Source organism: Orbicella franksi, chromosome 6, assembly GCF_964199315.1.
Source record: "Orbicella franksi chromosome 6, jaOrbFran1.1, whole genome shotgun sequence".
NCBI lineage: Eukaryota > Metazoa > Cnidaria > Anthozoa > Scleractinia > Merulinidae > Orbicella > Orbicella franksi.
This window is the reverse complement of record NC_138150.1, coordinates 21,261,446-21,287,956: the sequence shown is the minus strand read 5'-3', so window position 1 is coordinate 21,287,956 and position 26,511 is coordinate 21,261,446. Positions and strand designations below refer to the sequence as shown.

General features: G+C 38.3%; 1 protein-coding gene across 1 annotated transcript; it reads left to right on the top strand.

Annotated features, from left to right (window-relative positions):
- The first annotated feature begins 282 nt into the window (after positions 1–282).
- LOC145491342 (calcium-dependent protein kinase C-like) lies at positions 283–25,566 on the top strand. Its single transcript, XM_081470509.1, has 16 exons — positions 283–466; positions 607–641; positions 788–870; positions 1,026–1,137; positions 1,356–1,496; positions 10,371–10,542; positions 10,927–11,161; positions 12,273–12,425; positions 13,202–13,375; positions 14,559–14,650; positions 15,281–15,343; positions 16,426–16,564; positions 17,359–17,439; positions 18,118–18,225; positions 19,375–19,515; positions 20,564–25,566. Exons 1-16 carry the CDS (start codon positions 306–308, stop codon positions 20,747–20,749), a joined length of 2,076 nt encoding a protein of 691 aa, XP_081326635.1. The 5' UTR covers positions 283–305; the 3' UTR covers positions 20,750–25,566.
- Positions 25,567–26,511: the final 945 nt, after the last annotated feature.

Sequence of the window (26,511 nt, the reverse complement as noted above, 5' to 3'; positions counted from 1 at the left end):
TGGTCTTTATAGGTCTCTTTCAGCAGAGCATTTTTAAGATTAGGTACAGTTGGGAAACACCTGACAGCAGCTAACTGTAGCTTGCTTAGATCATGGACAGTTTCGAACATAGCATATGCAACAACACGAAGCTGCAGAGCATCGTAAAGCGCAACGTTTTAGCACAGTCTCCTTTGCGTCGTTGAAAATGCACTCGCTCCAAGTTGTGCGCGGCCATGTTGTAGAAAAAGCTGCCGTATAAGGAACGCCTGCGTGACGTCACTTAGTTAGCGGAAAACCAAAGGTGCAGATGGTTGAACGCTAACATGGCGGACTGGAAGGAAACTGGAAGCGCCAGAATAGCCAGAGGAATAAACAGAAGAGGCGCGTTCAAGCAGAAAAATGTAGTGGCTGTCAAAGACCACCAATTTATCGCTCGGTTCCTGAAACAGCCAACGTTTTGCTGTCATTGCAAGGATTTTATTTGGCAAGTGTTCAACGGGTGTTATTTTCTGTTATTTTATTCTTCATGTGCGTTTCTATTGTCGGAGATCTATGATGTTTTCTCTGATTTTCACGTTAAGGTACCTGAATGGTTATTTTAAATCTGTTGTGTTGTTTTTACAGGGGTTTCGTTGGAACCCAAGCCTATCAATGCCAGGGTAATGTTGCCAATTTTCGATGCTGTAAGATATCTGTGAGGTTTGAGCGTAACAAGCTTAACCCTCTAAAGCCGAACAAGACATTGTAAAGTGACAATAACATTGTGGTAATGTTTATCTCTGTCTTGTTTAAAACTTTGCTGCAGTGTGTTCGTTCGTGGTCCATAAGCGTTGTCACGGGTTTGTGTCGTTCGCTTGTCCTGGCTCAGAAAATGTCACTGGTGCAGAGGTAAATAATAATGGAAGAATTCTTAATTTTTGATCTGTATTTTTTGGTGCATAGCTTGTTTTCAATATTCGTTTAAGGGGTAATTAGTCGAGATTCGAATCGCTCGAAGCGTTTCGGTTAATTGTAAACTTACGATCTCTCTGTCTTTAATTTAGTATCCCGAATCACCTCATCAATTTAAAGTTCACACGTACAACAGTCCTACGTTTTGCGATCACTGCGGATCTCTTCTGTATGGTCTCTTTCATCAAGGGTTACAATGCACAGGTACGAGCTGTTACCTTTCAAGTTTCCATAATTTCTCTTATTTTACTTCAATGTTGTTCTTCAGCGCTATGATCTCAATGGTTCGTTAACCTAATTGTGAAAACTTTCGATTGTGCCTTGATCAACCGTGAAGAAGGAGATAAGTGATTATTATTACGTTAGCTCTTCCAAAGCCAGAGGAATAATCATAAGGACCTAAGCCTATATTTTTTTCGCAGTATGCGAGATGAATATTCACAAAAGATGTGAGATTAACGTTCCAAAGCTTTGCGGTGCTGATCACACAGAAAAACGGGGGAGACTACATATAAAAGTTGCTGTGGAAGAAAAGGGCGATGGAGGATCTGTGCGAGTGGAAGGTATGCAACATTTGCATATTATGTTTTGTCAAGTTTATCCTTTACGACACGAATGTAATGTTTTCGGCTTAGTGATAAATAACTAATTTACAAGTCGCTCCTAAGATCGGCACACGCACTTGCAAGAAATTATAATGTTCACGTATTCGTTTGCAAACCCTGATTCGCGTTTACTTGCCGATATTTTCGCTTTAAACATCTTGAGATTTACCAGTTACTTCATTTGAGCAACCATTAGCAAGATTTTTCCTTCACTTTAGTTTAATTTATAAAAGTAAAATTATTTTCCTGTTTTACGTAAGCATTGGTTCGATCGACCTGTCAAATGGAAATAGAATCGACACCTGCTTTTGAGGATCTCGTATTCCATTCAGTGTTGAGCCCTGAATAGTATTTTTGGTTAAATATTAATCATGTCAAATGAAATTGTAATCGTCTGGGCTGCAGGCTCTATTGGTGTTTTTGAGTTAAACTGATTATAGGACTGGACTTCAGTTGCAGAACGTTGAATTTACATTGTACTTATTTTTTTTTCTTGATGGGTTATCAGTATAAAAATGTTTTATTAAGAACAAAATTTTTAGAGGGAGGGGGTGCGGTATGAATTCTTATGAATTTTTCTTCCCTGTGGTGTGAAAAATTTATTTACTCTTGTAAGATTTTTTGATCTATTGGCACAAATTTTAATAGATCCAATATCCCCTTGTGTAAGTAAATATATTTTGCTATGGCTTTGTGATCATTAATTTTGCAAAGAATATTTGTTGCAAATTCACCAATGTGGTTAGAGCTTGTAGTATTGTAAAAGGAGAAAAAACATATTCTGTCTTAACTAACAACTGTATGTATGTCACCATAATGATTTTTGTCTCCTGGAGAGTTTTTCTTCTATCTGTTGTGCTACTGGCTGTTTAAAAAATATCAGATTGATGATTGAAAGTGAAAAAAATGTAAATGTATGTACATAATGCTTTTCCCTTCAAAGTGAAAAAGAAAGAAACTGTGGCATGCTGTTGGGCAAACTAGACTGTCATGTTTTAGTGACAATGAATTTTATTGGTCTCATCTGACATCTGATAGGTAAATATCCTTTTTTTTTTACAAAAAACATGCAATTTGTGAACCGAATAAGTGTACTGGTTTTTGTAGTGTTTTCATATTTTCAGTTTTAATATGTTCAGATGTACCAGATGGTCTTTGTTAGGAAGAGTGAAAACGAAACAAAAAAGAACGAAAAAACATGTAGACTAACATCTTGTAGAACTGAAATAAATATGCAGCCAACAAGTTTATTCTTTTAATTTTTTGAGATCAGGGTCAACAGTGAACACTTTATACATGTTGGTAGCTGTCTGAGCATGTGTAGTTAAGTATTTCTATACAAATTAATACCTTAATAATAGTAATAATAATAATAATAATAGTAATAATAATAACAATAGTAATAGTAGTAATAATAATAATATTAATAATAATACATGTAATAATAATAATGATAATGATAATTAATATTTTGGGAGGAGACATTCAATCACCTAGAGTTGGTTTTTAGGAGGGTCCTCTAAAAGACATTCATCAACTGTCTAAAATACAGAATTAATAAAAACTAAAAACGGCTAAATGTACGGTTTAAAACTAGAACTAGGATTAAGAATATTACAGCTAACTAAGATTAAAAACGGTTAAGTAAGAACTGTTTCAGTTTGTGTTTAAAAGTCATTTTTGGCATAAGTTTCTTAAGTATGCCAAGACAAATGTAGCAATATTCAATATTGCTATATTTATTTAATTCAATCCTTATTCATTCAATTTAATTTCCATATTCATTCAATTCAATCCTTGTTCATTCACTTCAATTCCTGTAGTCATTCTATTCAATCCTTATTCATTTAATTCAATTTTCAGATCCATGCAATTAAATTTTTGTATTCTTTTGATTCAATTTCTGTATTGGTTCAATTTGATTTCTGTATTCATCCAGTTCAGTTTCTATATTCATTCAATTCAATTTGCTATATTTATTCAATTCAATTTGTAATTCATTCGATCCATTTTTTATATTCATTCAATTCAATTCATCTTTATTCATTCAGTCTTTGCTCTCATTTATTCAATTTTGGGGTCTGGGTCAAGTGGGAAAATTTAGGCGGGGAGCTGGGACCTATTTGGACAAGGCTACTTGGATGAGGATGAAGATTCCGTGGTGAAGAGTTTCTTTGAGTATGTAATAAGCAGAACAGAGAAAATTCTGAGTCAAAATTCATTTGCTAACAGCGAGCGCTGCATATCTGAGGTTTTAACCCATAAAGATCTCTTGGAGAGAATGGTAAGATCAGTTGGTGAGCATAGTTACCGATGATACTGAAGGAAAACAATTAAATGATCTGATAGTGGTGTTTTCTGAATTACTTGAGAAGTTCCTCCAACACTTTGGAAGCAGTGTGTCAAGGCCATCGTGAGTTACAACTGTCCCTTGTCAAACAGTAAAGAATGGACCCCAAGGTAGACAATCGATACATAGTCTATCTCGTTGGACAATAATGTGTTGAGTTCGGTTGTTTGACCTAGAACATTTATGCCTCTTCAGCACCATGACCAATGAAGAAATAGACAGTATTATTTGCGACTTCATTGCACGACAACGGTCAACCACAGGCGAAACGTATCTACGAGGACACTTTAGAGCAATGGGGTACACTCTACAAAGGAGGTGGTTCAGTGGGAGCCTGAACCCGCTGAAGAGGCGATACGCTTTGCATGGAAAAATGTGACTCTTGAGTCGCTAAAGGAACTCGCACATTCTATGCCTAGGCGCTTAAAAAATGTCATTAAAAATAAAGGTGGGCATTCTGGCTACTAATAATTTGAATGACCAAATGAAAAATAAGCAAAAATAAATATACCTAAATTTCAAAGAGGTAGGTTAAATAAATAATGAAATGTTAGAAGAAAACAAATTGGAACGAACTTTTGAAACACACTGTACAGTGTATACTCGTCGGAGTCCCTAAAGCGGGAGAGTCCAGAAGCGCTAATTAGAACGTATTTTCCTCGCTTCAAAAGTGTCAGAGTCCACATGTATGTCAGTTTAACAAATTGATGTCAGTTTTTCATACGTTTGTCCTATTATTGATCATGAATTCCGTCATAACATTGTCAAAGTAGCTCCTTAGGCAATTTATCATCAATAAGATCCAAACAATCAACTAAGGAGACTAAACTGACACAACACATGCTTTTTAACTCATTTCAGACAGTTTAGAATGACAGCTTTAACATGATATTCTTTAGATGATATCTCGCCAAGCATTTACAACAGAGCTGTTAACCATATCTCGTTTGAAAGGAAACAGAAATAACCTCCTGGTTAAAAATAGATTGCCTTCGTAGAAAATAATACTTCGTTTACAAAAATTCCAATCAGTAGAACCAGGGTATAACTGGGCGTCTGTTCTTTACTGTTTGACAAGGGACAGTTGTAACTTGCGATGGCCTTGATACACAGTTTCCAAAGTGTTAGAGGAACTTCTCAAGTAATTCAGAAAACATTAGATCGTTTAACTGTGCATCAGTTTTGTCGATATTTTGTGGGTTATTGATTATTCATCGATTACTGATTGATCATCGGCAGTAATTAATACCTAATCAAGTGATTACCCATTGATTACCTATTGATTACCTATTGATTACCCATTGATTTCATTGATGTCATACTGAGTTTGTTAGAGATGTGCTCTGGTTTAAGCCCAGGTTGGGGTCTTTGCAATGTGTCGATTCTTGGGCGAGACAGCAGCTTTATTATTATACCCACACTGCATCTCACCATCTAGGTCTGTAACTAGGTTCTGCCAAATTAATGCAAGATGTGCTGTAGGCTTTGGCAAGATGGTACATGTACTTTGGCATTAAGGCTGCCTATGCCAGTTCAAACCAATTTCATTAGATTAAATTTTGAATGTTTATCCTCTGCTTTGTAAATCTAGGCTCTTACTTACAAACAGTTCCGGTTGGGAAAAGTTTTGTTATGAGATCAACAATAAACTAATATTTCTCTCAGCTGGCAATTAAAAGTCAATATTATTTATAGTAAATAATCTTTTTCTACAGCTTTTTTTGTTTCTGAAATCCCAGTACTTATTATTTCAAAGAATTTTCAATTGATGAATTTTTCGTGATTGGAATCCACTGTAAAACTCAAAATATTTTGTCTAGGGCGAGAGTGCCTTTGGCATCTGGTCTGTCAATAAAGAAATTAAAATTTAAATTAAATGGTTGCTTGGATGTGGGCTATTTTGAAAACAACACATAATTGATTAAATAATATTTGCTTTATACAATGTACCTTAGTTTAGAGTCATGCAGACAGGTGTACGAGATATGTTCTGAGCTCAAAATATCAATTCCCTATTACATATTACATTACATTTTGTATATTGTTTACTGTGGGAATTTAGTATTGCACGAAAATAATCTCCTTTAGTTGTTGATTTCTTAAATCTTGTTAGCTATCTGCTCAGGATCAATATTGTAATAAACTTTAGGGCATGGCAAAAGTGAAGTCTGGTAGCTTGGGGTTAGTGGCAAAAAATGTCTGTCTTTTTTATAATTTATTATCATAAACTTTAGAGAGGATTGCATGGCAGACATTCCTGACAATTAACAGTTGTATTTTGAGCTAGCACTTCTTGTTACACAGCCCCAGGCCAGTAATGTAAATTAAACTGAGGTAACTTGTTTTCATCTTCGTCACTTAAAATGAATCCTGATTTCTTGGGTACTTCTTTGAACCCTTTATAAATTAAATATGATTTCCAGTCTGTACTGCATATTACATTATAAGTCTCACTTGATGGAATGCAAATTGATGTTATTTATTATGAACCACATACCTTATCTTTGAGTAGTGGTGTAACAATTAATCGAATTCTTGATTAATTGTGATTATGACTGTTTGGTTTGATTCACGATTCTTTGATTCCACGTTTTGCTTTTGGTTCAATTTTTTTGCATACCTTTCCCAGAGTGCCCTCAGTGAGTTATTATATTGTGAAATCAGAATCCAGAACTCTTTACAATGTGCGTTTTTGATTGATGAGTAATGACGTTTGCAGTTCCTGCGCCATTTTGTGTTGCGTAGTAAAAATGTTGCCCTTCTTCCACCCCTTGAGAATTTCCAAATAAGGCAAACTATGTGCAACACGCTCATTGTATCCTAAAATTGAGGGTTTAGGGTTGTATGTTGTAACTGGCATTGTGTATCATGTTGAAAGAATTAAAAGACATTAATATTTTGCATAATCGAATTGAAATGATTGAAATTGAAAGGCGATAATCGAAATTGAGTTGAATCGCAAGGAATATGAATCGTCACACCCCTATCTTTGAGGCCTTTCAAATTCTTTTTCCAACAGCTTCATTGATTTTTGCAGCTGCGAAGTTGTTTCATCAAGTGCCATGAGAAAGAAGGAAGCATGAAGCTTCGCATCCATAATGCCATTGACATTTACTTTGTGTAAGTGGTTGCAAAATGTTTACATTTTGTGATGTCTTACATGAAACAATTTCACCCTTGGTGACCAGAAATTCTGGGTTAGATGCCGTAATGGTGACTACATTTCTCTGTGTAGACAATCAATAATGATTATTTTCTCAGACGTTATGTCCTTCCAGAAATACATAGTGAAAGATCTTTGCTTCTAAAACATTCAGCATAAGAAAGTCTATTCATCCCTTTGCTTTGCTTAAAAGGATTCTCTTGCATCTGCAAACTTCCAAATGGTTGACCACGTTCAAAATTGCCATAATATATAGATTTAGTGAAGCCTAAAAGTGGAGCTCCTGATTGCAATTACTAACCATAAAGAAAAAGAGGATTTGTTTTCCTTGGATCAGAAACTAAAAAAATGATTAACTGTGAGCATGTACATACATACATACATACATTTTATTTGTTATCAAATTAAAATTACAATTGTAACATGCCCGCGGATAGCTGAGCTAATCTAGGCGGGTCGTGTAATTGTTCCGTGTGTGGTTTCGTTATTTTTCCCACTTAAATTTTTACAAACTGACAAGAGGATAATGGATTGTTCAAGGAATATGTGGAAAGAAAAGTCAGCAACATGCCAGGAGTTAATTTGTGCTGAAATTTTGCCTTTGCAAGTACTTCCTCCCTCTCCCCCAGAGTAATAACCTGGCTTTAGCCCACGATCCAATCGAAAAACCAGCCCCTGGTCAGCAGTCAACTTCAAGCAAACATGCAATTAACCATAACGTGGATGCTCAAAATCAAAGATGTAGCTATGGTAATGGTGCTACGGACGTACAGACGTATGTACGGACATATGTACGGACAGTCACGTGACAACCAAAATTTTTTGGATCTATGGGTTGCCAAATTTTCTAAGGTATGGCATGCATAGGAGCTCCACTGTAATACATTGCAAGCCCTTGAGTATTGAGTATTGTCTCTTGTAATGCACAGATCCTTCGTAATTGCATTGGCAGACATTAGCTATGTTTACAAAATTAGTGGCCAAAAAAGACTTGGAAATTTTTTTCTTTACAGATGTTAGGCATTGAGTCCTTTTCAGAATAAAATTCCTACTTGATTTTTATCACTTACTCGCCATGTGGTGAACTCAAGAATTTTTTAATTTTGAGCCCTGGACTCTGACAGTTTTAGCCGTAGTTGATAGGTAACTCATACATGTACATGTACCTAAGCGGAAGTGTTCCTCTTTCCTGTAAGGCAGGTAGGTTAAGTCTGCATATGGGCCAAGTGGCTCATCAGGGTGGAGCTTATCCCTGTGTCTGTAGTATGAAGATTTCTGCTCCTCCCTGGATAGGATGCTAGTTCATCGCACAGTTACCCCAGCAGTTCGCTGATACGCATTTATACAACTGGGTGGAGAGAGGCACTGTGAAAGTAAAGTGTCTTACCCAAGAACACAATGTCAGCGCCCAGGGCTTTAATCTGGACCGCTTGATCCGGAGACAAGCATACCAACCTTGAGGCGACTGGGCTTCCCAGTCATCTCTCCTGTACTTGCCAAATAAAGTACTCTTCAGAAATCACCCTATAAGCATTATATGCATTGTGATATGCTGTAAGCAATTCATGTATGTACATGTGCTGTACCCTACAGTCAACTTTGGTAGCATTCAATATAAAACTAGCAGGGTTGCTTGAATAACATATAGCCAGGAGATGACCAGGAGAGATTGGTGCGGTCATCTAGTGGACAAAGTAGTTACGTAGTTAATCATAAATGACAAATATTTCAAATTTAAATGTAGTTTTTAATAATTTGTATGGAAAATCTTTATGCTAATGAATTTCATTATGCTAATTGAATATACTAATCAATATTATTATTTTTTATGATAACTGCAGAAATTCTCGCACGCTCATTGGCTAATTTGCATTGTCAATAAGTGGACAGACACATGAATTTATAATTTATGCGATGTGCCAATGAGCGAGAGCGGGCAATTTGACAATTTGTTAATCGTAAAAAACAAATTGTGGTCAGTTTTTTATGCGTCTGTCCTGTTATTGACGATGAATTTCATGATAACATTGTCAAAGTAGTCTGCAGATCCATTTTGCTATCACCTCATGGATCCACAGCTACTTTGACAATGTTATGATGAAATTCATGATCAATAACAGGACAGATGCATGAAAAACTTCTGTCAATTTGTTAAATGCTAATTGATATCTGGTCAAATAGATAAGATGTCCGACCTAAATGATGATTTGAAAGGACACATGTCTGTTAAGAAAGAAAAATTATTTCCAGCACTGTAACAATGGAAAGATGAACTTAACTGGTTTGAGTGGCCGTATAAATGGGGTAAAAATTTGAAACGATTATACAGGTTGGGATTTTAAAAAGTGGCTGTTGGCCATTTTAACACAGATTAACGGGGTGGCTGCATAAACAGGGTTTTCTTATAAGGAAATTTGTGGGCATTTCGCCAGGATTACAGTAGGTAGTTTATCGGAAGTGAACCATGATACTCTGGATAAATACTTTGGAAAGCTCAAATATTTTTGTGGCTACTAAAAGTTATTACATGGGTTTAGATGGGCATAATTTGCACGAGGGGTAAGTCTTTGCAGTTACCATATGCCAATGAGGCAAAATATTGACCCAATATGGTGCAAAGCTCTCATAAAAGACCACTTCCTGTAAGCCACCACCTAGGCTTCGCATTTTGGGTGGTCGCTTACAGGAGCTTCCACTTTACCTTCTTCAGCTCTATCTTTAGTAATAGTGGTATATAATACCTGGGTTATCTAAAAGTAATTTTGAGGTCATCTTAAGTTTGTAAAGTGCTTGGTTTTGACAGATTTCCCCTCTCAAAGAGTAGTCAAGATAGTCTTTAGATTGATTTACCAGCTGCATCTATTTGGTTCTGTTTTGGCTATATATATATATATATATATATATATATATATATATATATATATATATATATATATATATATATATATATATATATATATATATATTTTTTTTTTTTTTTTGTATTAATACCTGTGTTTACAGCATAACAAAATTGATAGTATGTTACATTTAAAGTCACTGGTCTCTTTTAATGGTGTCATGATAATATATTTCTGTGAGATGTAGCCTACTTGTTCTCAGTTATTGTAGTGTACATGTAGTGTAATTTGGTGCCATGTTTGATTTTCTCAAACATCTATTTCTTGTCATGCAATTTTTCCACTTTGAAGTCTGCAGAATCAGGTTTCCTTTGTACATTGGTGTTTCCTATTGAAGCAAATTTGGATACTATGATCCCGGATAGGACAGCTAGCTGATTCACTTCAGAATTTGTTTTCTTGTTGTGGTTATCTTGCAGTGCGGGAGGCAAAGAATCTCATCCCTATGGACCCAAATGGCTACTCGGATCCCTATGTTAAAATCAAGCTCATCCCTGAATCAGCCGAAATCAACTCAAAGATGAAGATGAAGATGAAGACCAAGACTATTAAAAAGTCACTGAATCCAGTTTTCAATGAGTCTTTTGATATGTAAGTTAGTTGTTCTGAGTTTGAGTCACCATGCAACAGACCATTTCCAAGTTGCTTTTTTCCTCTGTGTCAAAATGGCTCTTCGTGCAAAACCATTCATATGAAAATGTGTTCCGCTTTCAAGAAGGTTCATTTTCTTGTAAATTGAACTCATATGCATGTGAAAGGCTTTACACAATGGCTCGTTTTGGGTTACGTTTAAGGTTTACTGAAAAAATGGCACATTCAGCATCATACAGTGCTGGAACTCACATAGAGTTTGAAGACTGTTGTAGATTAAAACATGGATTGTAGGCTTAATATGCTCTGTCGAATGTCAAAACGTCACGATATGGCATTTAAAACTGTCTTAGTGTTAATATTTTTGTTAATTTTCTCTGCTAGTGCCATCTGCGAATCCGATGATGATCGGCGTTTGTCTGTCGAGATCTGGGACTGGGACAGAACGTCTAAAAATGACTTTATGGGGTCAATGTCATTTGGAATATCTGAGCTGAAGAAAGAAGGAGTGGAGGGTTGGTTTAAGCTTCTGAACAAAGAGGAAGGATGTTTTTATAACATCCCTATTATTGATGATGATGAAGGACAAGCGGTATCAGAGTTAAGAAATAAGTACAAAGTAAGTGCATCAGATAAAAAGTGTGTCTAAGTGGGTGGGGTGTGTACGAGCTTGGGGCTTTGATCCTGGATCCAGAGAAACGGCCTATGCCCCCATCTCTGCTTTAAAATACATGGAGTGCACTGTGGCTCTAGAGAGCAAACTTCGTAACCCTCTCAGCCCCCTTCTTGAAATGTTGAACATGATTCAGGGTTGTTATTAAGGACCAGAACCCCTAGTATAACTTAGTATGCTTGATAGGCCCTTGATGTTCTGAGTGAACTTGCCTGTTATTGGTTTAACTCACTCAGAAAGGGACAAATTTGTTATGGGTGCGAAGATCCAGGTAACAGGTGACTAAAAAACTTAATGACAGCCCCAAGTATACTTTTTGAAGAGCTATGTCCCATCCCCTCTAAATGCTAGGAGTGATTGATGGTAAGGGAAGTAGAAATACTCTTAAACAGGAGTAAAGAGATGGCATGACGAGCCCTGCACAGATTCTCCTTACTTATCTCCATACACCTCGGAGAACGTGATCATGTGTTCTTTTCAGATATGCTCTGTTAATGCGCAGCTCTTTTGTAAACAGAAGCTTTAATTTTTTGTTTCACTCCCTGGTCCTCTTTGAGTGGAGCATGAGGCTGCAAACAGCTTTCCCCTGGAGCAATCATTGTCCTCCCACCCATGAGGAAACTCTCATCAGGGATGTCATGGGCCACACCCTAGATAGCATTTGTTACTGATGTAGTCTCTGTAACGGATTGAATTTTTATGGGAGTGGGTTGCTGGTCCTTTACCCAACCTGATTTTGTGGATCAGGAAACTCATTGATCCATGTAGCACCATGGGGCACATAAGGCCCTCACAGTCTCTCTCTTCAGTGGGAGAGGTGTTGCCACCTTCCTGATTGCATTCCAGGTCAGGTGCACAGACTTAAGTTCTTTCTCTGCTGACCCTTTCCAAGTTAGTCTTTGCCTTCCCAATTAAACTGGTAGCCAGTTATGTTTCTTGTTTGCCATGTGCACAAATTCTTCTATTATTAAAATGAAGATCTTTTCCTCTAAACTTGAAGAGTTATATTTTACCACAGACTGTTCAATGCTAACAGATTACATTGCTCTTTAATTAGTTTATGCAAGCTCAGTTAAAAGAAGAAGAAGATAGACAGGAGAGGGAGTACAGTACAGCGCATGCAAATCAATATGACGGTGAGGGTGCAATCAGGTACAGGCCAGAAGATTTTCATTTTCTCAAAGTTCTTGGAAAAGGAAGCTTTGGCAAGGTTGGTAGATTCATGGTTTTTCTTTCAATGGTTTCAGTTGAGGGATACTCTTCTTTAAGCTTATCTAAATCATTTCATAAAATTAAGACAAGTCTGTCAAATTATTATGTCAAGTTTAGGTTTGCATCAGTCTGGATTGCAGTGGCGGGTGCCATAAAGGACCAAATAATTGTACATGAATGATTTGTTTCTAGCAGGCTTTTAGCCAGGGTTTTAAAATTGGGTGTCTGAAATGTGCTAAGGGCCTGCTGATATGAACAACTTATAAAAGAAAATTTGAAAAATGAGACATTGTTCATTCAAACGTGGGTGAAATAGAACATTGGACGCCCAGCTTGGTAAACGCCGATTTTCTAGCCTTATTTTCCACTGACGGAGGGAAGGAACTGAGTTGTCATGTTGAAGTAGACAGTTTCACACTGTTGCCACCGGTTAGGAAATGGTCAGGGAAAAAAGAAATTCCTCGAGGTCAGGGAATAGTCGGAATTTTATTTTGAGTCAGGGAAAATACACATTTTGAAATAATTTAACATGGCTGAGTTAACACCGTTGAAAGCTGGAAAAAACTTTTGGGGTCACTGTGATCTCAAAGATATTTTTACCCAATGAATGAGTGTAAAGGATGTCTGTAGGTTGAGGCCAGAAGGTGCTACAGGATCCTATTTATTTGGTCAGGGTAAAATATCTATTTTATCAGGGAAAAGTCAGAGAATTTTGAAAAGTGATTTTTGTGGCAGCCATGTTTCACTTAATGTACATTGTGTGTTTTCTTTTAGGTCATGTTGGCAGAGCGGAAAGGGACAGATGAAGTTTATGCCATCAAAGTGTTAAAAAAGGATGTCATCGTTCAAGATGATGACGTTGAGTGCACCATGACAGAGAAGAGAGTTCTTGCATTACACGGCAAACCACCATTCCTCACATCTCTGTTCTGCTGTTTCCAGTCTTATGTGAGTCGCGTATTCTTTTAATGGATATTATCATTCGCCACATTTTTTCTTCCTTTTCAATGGCCGAGAGCCCAGCATGTGACTTGCAAATGGTCTGTCCATGCGTAGTACTGTCTAATTGGGGTTTGGTGCTAATAATATTCTGCTCGTGCACAATGAGTGTTGTTACCACGTTCTTGTGTGAAAAATGGCAGATCGCTTCACTGAGCTTTCAGAGAGTGATTTATATATGAAAAAAAAACTTGGTGATTGAATGGTAAAACGTTTATTGAACTTGGTTATCACAAAATAGATTTGATCATTTTCAAAAACTTCCGTTTTCATAATGTTCTTCGTCCACAGTAGAACACAAAACCTGCATTTTCAGATTTCGTCCAGTTTGAAGAGGGTTTTTGAAAAGCTCAGTTTTTGTTGCGGATTAGTGTGGATGGCCTAAACGGTAAAAATAAAGCTGCAGAGCTGGCTATCAAGCCAGGACACTGCAAATGGTTTAACAGTTGGATAGCCAGCCCTATAAACTTTAATTCGATATAGGAGTTTAGGTATCTAGAGTTTACAGTGGAGGCGCTACATCACTTGGACATGAGACACCTCTAAAGGTATATGGTAACGTTTCTTTTCCCTTACACTGCCCTCCTCATAACGCAACGTTTCAATCCCAAGAATACAATGCAGGGATCCTGCCAGGGCTGGAACTCAGTTCAATTGATCCAGCATCTGGCACTTTAACTGTTACATGTAGGTCGCTGTATGGGATATAATTCATGGTAGGACGCATGTTTATAGTTTGCTTTTATTTACTGCCCTTTGCTTGCAGTTAGCATTTATATACTGTGTTTGCTTGCGATTAGCATATATTTACTGCTGTTTGCTTGCGGTTAGCATTTAAGGGGTGAAGGGGAAGGCGACTAAATGTGTGTTACCATGAATTATATGCCCACTGTACCCTGGGGTTTCATGGAGCCCGGCTGGGCACCAGGCAAATTGACCGGCTTTTGGGGATGATTTGACCATTTAGAGGAAAGTTTTTCTTACAAAGAAGTCCAGTTCAAAAAGTTTTACAAGGCTGTAAACCCAGTTGCCCTCCTGCTGTAAACGTTAATGAAACCCTTGTCAGCACCTCACACACACTCATGGTGTCAACTCATGACTGATATGCTCAACACGTGGTAATTCATTGCAGGATCGACTTTATTTTGTGATGGAGTTTGTAAATGGTGGAGACCTGATGTTCCACATCCAACAGCTTGGAAGATTTAAAGAACCACAGGCTGTGTAAGTAATGCAGTGGTATTTGGTAGTGTTGATGAAATGAAACAAAATGAAATGAACCTTGTTGACGCAGTCGCTCTGTCGACACTCCTGCATGGTCTGACTTTGTGGGTGTCCAGTCCATAATGTGCCAAAATGGAGTCCATTTATTTGGAACAAAATGGCTGTTTCATAGAACTGCTTATTATTGCAGTGTCTTTGTTGTAAGGATGTCAGTTACAAACTTAAGGTATTTTAATCTCTGTCTGTCTGTCTGTCTGTCTCTGTGTCTGTCTGTCTGTCTGTCTTTCTGTCTGTCTTTCTGTGTCTGTCTGTCTTTCTGTCTGTCTGTCTGTCTGTCTGTTTACCTATTTGCTGAGGGGCCACTGAAACCATTACCAGGTCCCCACCCTAAACTAGGACAATGGATGGGAGTTCCTAGCAATCTACCTGGAAGTTTTGTCACGTAATTTTTACTGTGCTAAGTCATAATAAAAAAACTCTGAACACTGTCACCTAAATCTTGACGATTTTGTGAGGAAATCAAAAGCATGTGTGCTTTTGTTGATATGAGATCCTGATAACACAGTCTAATATTTTACTTGCTTAACAAAGCAAATCTGATGAGAAAAATGTCACAAATTTGTTTTCCAGTTTCTATATAGCAGAAATTGTGCTTGGCTTGCTGTTTCTTCACAAAAGAGGTATAGTGTACAGGTAAGGAGGTACAGTAATCTCTTTCTGTCTTGTTCCACAGTGGTCGTCGGAGATGACGTGGTATATCAAAGTTTGACCACACTTTCAAACACCGAGAAGAGAGTTGAAAATACGACGCGCAGCGGACTATTTGGAAATGTGGTCAAACACTGTCTCGAGTGCGTGATATATATCTTGTCAATCGAAACTAAAACTAAGGAGTAGACGGAGAACTAAAATCGTAAAAATCCATGCTAATTAAGATCGGATATCCAAACACTGTCACGGTCATGATTTCCTTTGTTTGAACTTGATGAATGACTAATGCGTTTGAGAACTCAGAAGTATCCTGAAAGTCCATTAAATCAGTTGATGTTGAGATCCCGGCTATTTTGAAGTCACTGTGAACTATTTCAAAACCGACCCCGTTGATTTGGAACTCCATCAGGCCATGTGAGAACTGGCATCCCTTGATCAGTAAAAGCCCGTTGTGTCATCACCATTTTTTCGCGTTTCTTCGTCCTTCAAATACATTACTCGCAAAACATTTCGGACGTGAAAACTCGAGACGTTTAATTTTCGAACACTTTTTATCGCATTTCGGGCAAAAGTTCCGGGCACTTTGCGGAAACATAACGAAAGTAAATTTATGCGTACGAAACGCGAATAAGACTGAAATGATAGTTTTACCGCACGCTCAAGGTTTTACAGATTCTGCTTCAGACTAGTTCGCTCCATAAAGAGCACTAAGAGCTCTGAAGCTACTTAAAAGTTTAATTCTGTATTGTAAATATTTCGGACGATAAAAGTTTTCGAACGGTTTTATTTCGAACACTTCTTTCGTCCGAAATTAAAATCGTGCGAAATTGTTGGCAAGTGATGTTAACCCACCGTGTTTGAATAAAAGATGTTATTGTTGTTGTTGTTGTTGTTGTTGTTGTTGTTGTTGTTGTGATGTAAGGGCTACGTATGTAAAGGTAGTCTTATGAGTGCGGGTGGAATTAAGGATGCAGAGTACACATGACATTTGAAAATTCTTTTGTTTTAACGTAATGTTATAAGTATCCCAACAAGTCTTACTCATCTATTTTAAACCTTTTCAGAGATTTAAAATTGGACAATGTAATGCTGGATTGTGAAGGTCACATCAAGATTGCTGACTTTGGAATGTGCAAGGAGAACATGAACGATGGGAAGACGACACGGACCTTCTGTGGAACACCTGATTACATTGCCCCCGAGGTATAGTAATGAGAAACTACGTTTAGCTTACCGTTGCTAATGTTCATCAAGTTGATCAAATCTTTTTTCTGATAGTCTGTTTAGAATTTGCTCTATAGGGCTGATATTTAGTCTCGGTTGCCCATATTACTAGAAGGGTTCGCATTACAGTCAACTCTCGTTACAGTGGACACCCTCAGGACTAACTTGCGATCAGGGGGTCCTTTTTTCCCTTTCATGTGCGCCGAAAAAAAAGAGATGAGAAATAAAAACTTCATTTATTCAATACGTCCAGGGTATATGTCGTAACGAGAGAAGAACGCATAATAAAAATATTACTTTGGGACCACATGAAGTGTCCGCAATTCCGTATTAGCGGGAGTTGTTCCTATACTTTTATTTGTAGTTCGGCCGGGAATTTAGCTTCTTCCCGAAATAGCGTGTGTCCGGAAATATCTCGGAAAGTCCTAAATATCCGAAAATATTTAACAGTTATTCACCGAATTGGAGGTAAATATCCATCACTTTCACCGACACTGAGGTGAATAATTGTTTTAGTATATACCACACAAGCTGAATAATTAGCGGACCAAAACGTTATATTATGTGTGACAAGCGGTCGGAAATTTTAAAATCTCTCGCGGCGGCTGCTCGGAGGTGAATAGTACTTGCTAAATCACCTCCAAGTTAACCAATCACAGCGCGCGAAAAGTCCTATTCACTCGTGTGGTATATACTAAATCCAGATATTTGTGGTAATTAAGGTGGAGCTTGTTCAGCCAACTGACTCAGTCTTCTTTCTATTTGTGTCGCAGATTGTTGCTTATCAGCCGTACAGCTTTTCTGTTGACTGGTGGGCCCTTGGAGTCCTTATTTACGAGATGTTAGCCGGACAGGTCAGTGAGAAACTTCCACTCTCTGTTGAAACAGTAGAAATCTAATTTAAACTTATAAGAAACAATGTGAAGGAACTGTGTCCTCGGAAAATGGCTACTAAATTGAGTGAAATATAAAAATAACCACTTGAAACAGTGAAGGAGCATTTCAAGAACACAACAAGTACAAAAAAAGCCACGGATGGAAGGAAGAGGAGGAAGACGTAAAAACTTGAAATCAAGAACGTAAATTATATAACTATAGAATATGTTGGCAACCCCGTTTCGCCTTTCAATGTTGTAACTATAGTTTTATCAGATGAAAAGTGTTTTTTCACCATTTTACAGGCGTGGGAAAAGGCAAAATGGGTAGAGGTAAAGTTTTCCAGCACTTTTGACCAAAATGAAGCTAGCATTCAACCATTACAAGTGCTCATATCGAAAATGTATAACATTATGTTAGTTGTTGTCCATATATATGTCTGAAACGTGGATAAACGGCAAACAAAAGTCATGCATTAACCAGGAAATAGGTATTCTCCTAGCCACAAGAAAGATCGTGGCGTGTGACAAAGTAGAGACAAAGGGGAGGGGTGGTTTATCTGACTCCACCTAGACCCATCTTCCCCTGACCCGCCCCCTCCTCTCTATTCCAGTGCTGACATTGTCATGAGGTTGTTTTTCTTGATGTTTTCGTAGCCTCCTTTTGATGGCGATGATGAAGATGAACTGTTCAACTCCATTTTGGAGCACAGTGTGTCATATCCTAGATCAGTATCAAAGGAGGCGGTGCTCATTGTCAAAGGGGTGAGAAGAGTCTTAGAAGACGTTTCAGAAGACTGCGGGTAGTCCCTCTCGCTTAGTCCGTCGTTCGTGACGCGAAAGGAAACAGCGAGAAAAAAATATGGCCGCTCGAAATCCTGGGGACGAGAAAGCGCTTCTTGCCCCCAGGATTTCACGCGGCCATTTTTTCCTCGCGTTCTCGACGGACTAAGCGAAAGAGGGATTACTCGTAGTCTAGCGTTTTAGATAATATGTCAAATCATTCTCGCATTGGGATTGCTTAAGCTTCTTACTTATGTTGCCGTGTGTCTTTTCAGTAATAGATCATTGAGGACGTCAAAATGTGGTAAGAACATCAGTGATGCACTTGGCTATCCCCTCGTGTGCCACTTTTTTGTTCTTACCATGTTTTGACATCATCTGTGATCTTGTACTGAACAGACGCACGGCTATATGGAATCTATTTGTTGACTAGATGACTTCTTTGTACTATGTTTTCCATTTCTATTTAAGCAGTAGAGGACTTTTTTCCGTGTTTACATAGCCCCTCACGAGGGGGGCTGGGAGAATTCGAGACAGTTATGCAAACCCGGGACGCAGTCGAGGGTTTGCATAACTTTCGAGAGTTCTTCCAACCCCCCATATTTTTAGATGTGGTTATGTAAACACGGAAAAAGTATTCTGTTGCTTTTATATAATATTTCTCAAACATACACGCGAATCCAAAACGTCACAACCGTGCCGTTTTACATACTCTGATCTAAACACACCTATCGACCAATGAGAGCGCGCGTAGTATTTCAGTTGTTTTATAAATACGTGTAGTAACAGTGAATACTTTAGAGCAGCTTTCAATTGAGTGTAGTATAACCAAAACCTTACCTATTACTTAGCAATAAGACCAGTCTTTTAGCCAGGATTTGAAAAGTGGGCGCCCAAAATGCGCTATCGGGTGTGCTCAAATGAACAATTTGTAAGCAACATATGAAAAATAACGCCTGGAAGTTCATCAGGCTAAAAGCCTGAATAAGACTACTCGGCCAGTCTTGAACCGCAGTAAAACCAAAACCAAAACCAAAGTAATTGCGTGATTACTTTCGACACTCAATTGAAACCCGCTTTAAAACTGTGTATCACGCATGAGTTGTAGCTTGATTTTGTTGTTCCTTGCAGTTCTTGACCAAGCACCCCGCCAAGCGCTTGGGCTGTGGAGAGAACGGAGAACAAAACATCAAAGACCACGTGTTTTTCAGGCACATTAATTGGTTGAAGCTTTTTAATAGAGAAGTTCAACCGCCATTCAAACCAAAAATTGTAAGTATTCATGCAGGTAGACTACGAGTAGTCCCTCTTTCCGCGAAAAAAATAAAAAAATGGTGGCGGGGAAACCCCAGGATTTCGCGCGGTCACGTTTTTTTCTCGCTTTTTTCTTTCGCGTCACGCACGACGGACTCAGCGAGAGAGGATGTACGTGACTGTTTTGTATCTTGATCTTTGGTATTGGCGGTTTTCATACTAGGGACGCTTAAAATCTGCCTCAGTGGACGAACTTGGGCAAGGTTATGTTTTTTTAGTGTAGAGGGGGTAAGTTTCTAAAGAAACTGTGGTGCTGCGTCGGTGGAGAGTATAACAAAATGATTTGGTTTTATCAACTGGGTTGATAATGTGAATTGGATACCGTAAAGAGATCCGAAAGCTTTTTTTGTTTTAGTGTCTGATCATGCGTCTCAGTAGAAAGGCAAGCACAATACGGATTAAATTTCAGTCTGAACCATCCTACTTTGGTTAAAGTTTTATAACAAGGCTGCAAACAAAAAGAAATCGTCTAGAAATATTAAAGTTTGTCTGGAGAAATTAAAAATGGCGCCAACTGGTAGCAGGGAGATGTTGTCATTAGGAGAGAGAGAAAAAAACAGCAACAACAAAATGTCTTCGCAGTAAAAATTTCAGTCCTTGATTGAGTTTGCATCATTGAGACACTACTCTCAACAACTTCCTCGACCCAGGGGGTCCGTTTCTTGAAGGTCCCGAAAAGTTTTCGCACCTGGGAAACCGTAGCAAAATCTCAAACGTTATGATTACAGAGCTGTTTTATTCACATATTCCTAATATTATCAGAAGTTCTTAGAAGTTTCAGGCGTATGCACCTTTCTGTTTTTAGACACAGATTAACTAAAAACGGCTTTACGGGCCCGAAAAGTTTCCGGGGCTTTCGAGAAACGGGCCAGGTGTGTGAATAAGGTACGGCCATGAGCTAAATGATAGAGACTTGCTTGTAGCAGTTTTCATCCCAAGCACTATTTATTGTGGCCAGAATCAGTTCTATTTTCTGGATATTCAGTTTTTGCTTGTTTATCAACAGAAATCCAAGCGTTCCTTTGACAATTTCGATCCCGAGTTCACAGACGAGGCGGCTCGACTGACGCCGTGCGACAAATCATTCATAGCCAACATTAACCAGAACGACTTCCACGGATTTTCGTTTGTCAATCCTGAATTTGCTGCCAAGGAAAAAGGAGCCCCAAGCAACAGTGACGTTAATGTCTAAGAATTGCAGGGTAGTTTTAGTTAGTTAGGAGATCAATTGTATTCAGGAAATATTTCTGGAATTGTTCGGAGAAGTGGTAAATATATCTAGTATTATTATGTAAAAAAAAAACAAATTTGGTTAGTAAGTTTACCCTTGGAAAGCGCGTGGAAACAAATCGCAATGTTCTTGCGCTGGTGAATCTGTGAATGGGAATTCAGGGGTGTCCGGCTTGCTTTGGGGGTTCCGCGGAATTCCCGGGGATATGTTTAGCCCGACCAGATGTGGAGCGCGAAAAGGACGTCCGTTTTGTGTCCCATCACTCGTCAACCTTGTTTTCGTTATGTTTGGTATTAAGCAATAAGTGTTGTGTATATCAACAGGTGTAAGGTTGAGTGGTATAAATAGTTGTTCGGCAGGGACCTCTTTGTTTTTCTCGTTGGTCAAGGGAAACGATATGGTTTGTTGCTTCACTAAGCAAAAAATAATTCAGTCATTGACTGGGCAATCAAACCAAGATGTCTGCCTCTTTGGTGGCCAAGGAAATGGTGGATAAATTTTGAATATAACTTAAATTGATAGCAAACCGATAGGGTAGACCTTATAAATTGCCATGTTGGTGAAAGAATGTGAAATGACGTTAACGGAGCTACGTCACGGTGTTTAGCTTAAATTTTTCAAGTTCGTCGTTTGTAATCCGTGTTAATCTTCTCCATCCCTAACCGTCCTTTTTCCTTTATGGTTTATGATGAAGTTTTTGGTGTTTTCATTTTAGTAAACTACTATTTTCAGGTTTCCTTCAATTTAAAAATAATTTGAATTGGCCAAAAATAACTCAAAATACCGTGACTGAGCTCCTTTAAGTGAACTGCTTAGTCATTTGAGTTTTAGTGTACGATAAACGAATTTAAACGAATTTAAACGAAAGAGCCAGTATCATAAAATTAGTTTTTGTGATAATAGGGTCAGATATAGAATTGAATTGTTTTTCCATGGGTCCAGTCGTGATCGCGGCGTAATGAAATTAAATTCCAGATGGGCCATGCCGCAGTTTTAAGTTTTTTTTTTTTTTTTCATCGCCATTCCAAAACTGAGGCAACCTTTCTTGCGATTGCGGGTAAATGTGTTATACATGTATCACAGTTCATTGGTGTTACTGTTGTTCGTGTCTTTGTGTCATTTTATTGATAGGGGTGAACTTGTTTTGGCGTGGTGGATGGTGATTTAAAAATATATATATAAATCCTACAAGCATACTCTTACCAAAAAAAATTCGTGCACGCGACCACTAAACTCGTTTAGTGAGCTGAGGGAAAAAACATGTTACACAGTGCATGAAAGGGTTGAAAAAATGTGTCTGTACCAATCACTGACTCACTCGCACCCTCAAACGTCAAATGGTTCACCACTAAGGTTAAAGCTTACGCTATTTTGATGCTGATTCTGTTACATTTTTGTCTTAAAAATCAAGTCAAACCTTTCAAACACGATTTTGAACGAAAGTAACCGGGCTGAACAGAAACCCTTAGAAATCATTGTAGAGGTGAGGGGTGACGGAGACTGGTCAGATTAAATAAGATTAATTTAACCGTCGAGAATGTCAATTTCCACGAGATCTTGGTGAGCAGTTTAAGATCAACGATGGAGGGAACCCTTAGAACATTAGTATGGCCCTTTAAGATTGTGAGCGTGCTAAAGGACCGTTATATTGTAGGACGTTAGTTAGCATTCTTTTATAGGCCTTGAAAATTTTCCAGTTAACCTGGCAACTTTTATTAAGTTATGGTCATCAGTCAGAATAGAATAGTGATCAATATCTGACCAGCGAGGTGACGAGAATTAAGAAACTGGTCAGCTTTACGAGAAAAACCGGATTTAGCCACTAATTTCCGTAGTTCAGTTTTGACAGAACAGAATTAGATGTAAACACACTCTGCTGTAAAGAATTCTCGTTCGAGAGGAGATTTAGCAATTCTTCCAGCTCATAGCTCCGCGCAAAATGTCTCGTCGTTGCCTTCCATAGATTTCTCAAGCTCATTAATAATTCATCAAGTTTAAACAAAGGAAATCAAGGGCGGCGTTTGGATATTTTATCTTAATTAGCATAGATTTTTACGATTTTATTTCTCTGTTTTCTCCTTAGCTTTAGTTTTGATTGAGAAGATATATCAAACACTCAAGACAGTGTTTGATCACATTTCTAAACACCTCGAAGTTGGTCAAAAATACTCCGCTGCGCGTCGTATTTTCAACTCTCTTCTCGGTGTTTGGAAATCTGGTCAAACACGGCCTTTCGTGTTTGATATATTGCGTAATATGGTTTCGTGAGAACATTTTGGAAAACTGTAATTCAGAGAATGATCACGTAATGCACGTCATGGCAGACAGCACTTTATAACCATAATTGCGTTTCCCTGTACTTACCATTGAGTATCTTTAATAAGATTCCATGGGATATTTAGCTGTATCGTAATGATGTCAAGACTGAACAGTTGGTATAATTTGAAATTATCCACCTATTATGCACTTACAGTAGTAACCTTAATTTTTGTTTTTGTTTCTTTTTTTTAATTTTAAGCGACGCACGTGCATACGAAAGTGAATAAGGCCTACAGTGGGTGGCTGAATTTCTCAGCTCTAATTGGTTGAAACGCAATTTATTTATCGCTTATAAGGTCACTGTTATCTCCGTGAATATTCGGAAGATATCCGAGCGTTTCCGAAGGCCGAACGTTCACTGCTGGACGGTAGTAACCGCTCTAAGGTCCTCGGAGATGTAAAAGTACTTTTTACTTGCTCTCGGTTGGACAAGATTGATACATCTCTGTTTACAACATCAAATATCTGTCATTTAATCATTCCTCAATGCGGTTATGTCCAAGAGAACAGTTGTAAAAACATTTCTTGTATCCGTTTCATCTATTTACATTTCCCGCGTTCCTAAATTGTATCTTTTTTTTTCGCAGGGAATGTGGTTCTCGTACCACATTTCCTGTCTGTTCATATCAACGTTATTTATGAAATTTTTTATCTGCCCTCTGTTTTCAGATTGATTTAGCATTTGTCCACGCCTTTTTTGTCAATATTTGTGAATTCTTGGAGCTTAAGTGTATCCTAGTTAACTTCTGTGAAAGATCCTCTCCGATGTACCTCTCTTTTTCGATATATACATAATACGAATTTTTAGTAGACCTGTCCAATCTGTTGTAGAATAATCTTATGTTAGCACTTTGCAGTCTCAGCTTGTCAGAGAATTGAATTAACTTATTAAAGGTTATATTTTACCGGCATATACAATCAATTTAAGCTGCGTTAAATTCTTTTATTGATTTTTCGTGAGGGGAATTTCTTGTCTTTCACTTAAAAGTAATTTAGCGACAGAGCGACGGTGTTGTAAATGCTCAATAAACAAGCACAATAAATAGAGTGAAGTCTGTTGTTGAGTTCAATGCATGCGACCATTTACTGAGTACAGCGGTCTTCCACTGACTGTTGTAAGCAGGCGCAGAAGCGGGTACTGTTTGAAGCACGTTTCCAGGACTCTCGCCGGTAACCAATGGCAGTGTAGGCCTTGTAACAAGATCATGATTCCCTCTTCCTCTCTTCCCTCTGGTCCACGCGAGACTAAGCTCCCGGGAAAATTCTCTTGCCCTTTTTCAGGGAAATTGATCGTAATAATTTTTCCGAGAAGCAAGCTTGATTTTCACAAGAACGCAAGCACTTGGGCTGGGAATGGAGCTGCCACTCATCGTTCCTGGCCGGAATTGGCTACTCCAACACAAAAAGCCTGGTTCTCATATGCCGCCGACAAAACTACGACGTCACCGCCGGCTGCAACTGACAACGTTTGGCGATCTGTTCCAGTCGGTCTCCGACGCACCTACTATGGATCGCCGACCAACTCAAATTATCGTAGAATTGGAGCAATTTTCAACCATTCCATCTGTAACCATGGATCGTATCAATTTTACCCGTTGGTCGTTATAGTGCTCGTGACAGAATTTGTCACATAGGCCGGTACTTTCGTATTTCGTCCATTAGCATCGGTTGATTCGGACCACGGGACCTCTTCACATTTCGCCATTTTGAAAGTGGGGAATTGTGGGAAAAAATCGAGTTGCCACGTGATACATTTCGCCGCCGGTTACCGTAGATGATGTGCACAAAAAAATATTTTCACCTGCGACAACCGCCAGCTTGCCTGCGAAGTTTACTGCGACTCAACTTCGTAAACTGGCGGTCAGTGTCTGGGACAGATTATTCTTCGACGACAAATGTTCACATAATGCCGTAACGGTATACCAGTTCAGGTATGTGCCAGGCATGTCGCGGCATAAGGAAACTGGGTAAAAGAGTTCTAACAAACACTCGCAAAAAAAAGGGCAACCACAAGTCAAAGGGCCCTGGGGTCGATAATGGCCGCACTGCGCCCAGGGTGTTAAATGACGGTGCATGACCCACACCATGTTGAAGTAAAGTTACTCGCAAAAGCGCCGCCCTTAAAATGAACGAGACATTACAACAAAAATACCCAGGCCCCGTCCATACTACGCTGGAGAAATTTGAAAACGCGGCTTTATTGAATTTCTACGGTTAGGCGTACCATTCCCAATGATCGTCACGAAAATGGAGCTTTTCAAAAACGCTCTTCAAACCGGAGGAATTGGAAAACGCCGGCTTTACGTTTTAGTGTGGACGGAAAACGTCTTGAAAATGGAGCTTTTCTAAAGCGAAGATATTACGATTCACGATAATCATGTGATTTTCCTGACCTGGTTTTCCTTAAACACAAATCCAGAATAACCGATGATTGTGGCGTTTTCAAATTTCTCCGGCGTAGTTTGGGCCAATTCTGTGAAATTCTTGTTGTCAAAGAAAAAATTTTTTGTGCAAGCCGACCACCTGAAATCCATCGCTTTTTTGTTTCCGTGATTGAGATACTTCAGTAGTTTCAAAATGAAAGATTTCTTCCGATGTTGTCCTGCATGTCAAAGATGAGTCTTTGGAACGAAATAGGTCCAAGGCATATTATCGACATTTTACTGCTCATTGGCGCAAATCGAGCATTACTTCTGCCTTTGGACAATCCACTTTTACGGACAAGTTAATTTCCCGGCTGAACATTCAAAGAAATGTCTGGACCGAAACTCCCGCTATTACGAACCCCAGCTTTTACGGAACTGCGGGCACTTCAAGTTGTCCCAAACAAACATTTTTATCGTTCTTCCTCATAACATACAACTTAAACGTATTGAATGGCATGATTATTCTGCAGTCTTTTTTGGTTCTTTTTTCTTTCTTTTTTTTTTTTCTCATCATTTCATTATATTTACCTTATATTTATTTATCATTGTTTACACTGGTCCCGAAAAGCCCCAATGGGGAGTGGCCAATTAAGTATACATACATACATTTTTAAGAATAAATTACATGATTATGGATCAAATAATATACATGAAAAAATTACTCGATGCCGATTGGGTGAGAGAAGTTCAGTTTAAGTGTAACACCAGTGAAAATGATACATAATTCTGGATTATGATCGGCTGAAAGACTATAAGAAATTTCCTAGGCCAATGATATCACGTATTAAAATGATGACGAAAATTTTGTGCGGAAACTTTGAAAAAAGTTTTCTCGAATAAGAAAAAATGGCTTCAAGAAAGATCTTCCGGCAGTTCCTCCACGCGAATTTTTTTCATGTTTATTTTATTAATAAATAGAGGATATTACACGGTGGCTCGAAGATATGAATTTTATGTTCTCGTGGCAAGAACAATATC

Coding starts and splice junctions, on each gene's coding strand:
- LOC145491342 (XM_081470509.1), top strand. CDS start 306: ATGGCGGACTGGAAGGAAACTGGAAGCGCCAGAATAGCCAGAGGAATA. Junction 642..787: donor CCAAGCCTATCAATGCCAGG/GTAATGTTGCCA, acceptor ACTTTGCTGCAG/TGTGTTCGTTCGTGGTCCAT. Junction 14,651..15,280: donor TTTAAAGAACCACAGGCTGT/GTAAGTAATGCA, acceptor TTTGTTTTCCAG/TTTCTATATAGCAGAAATTG.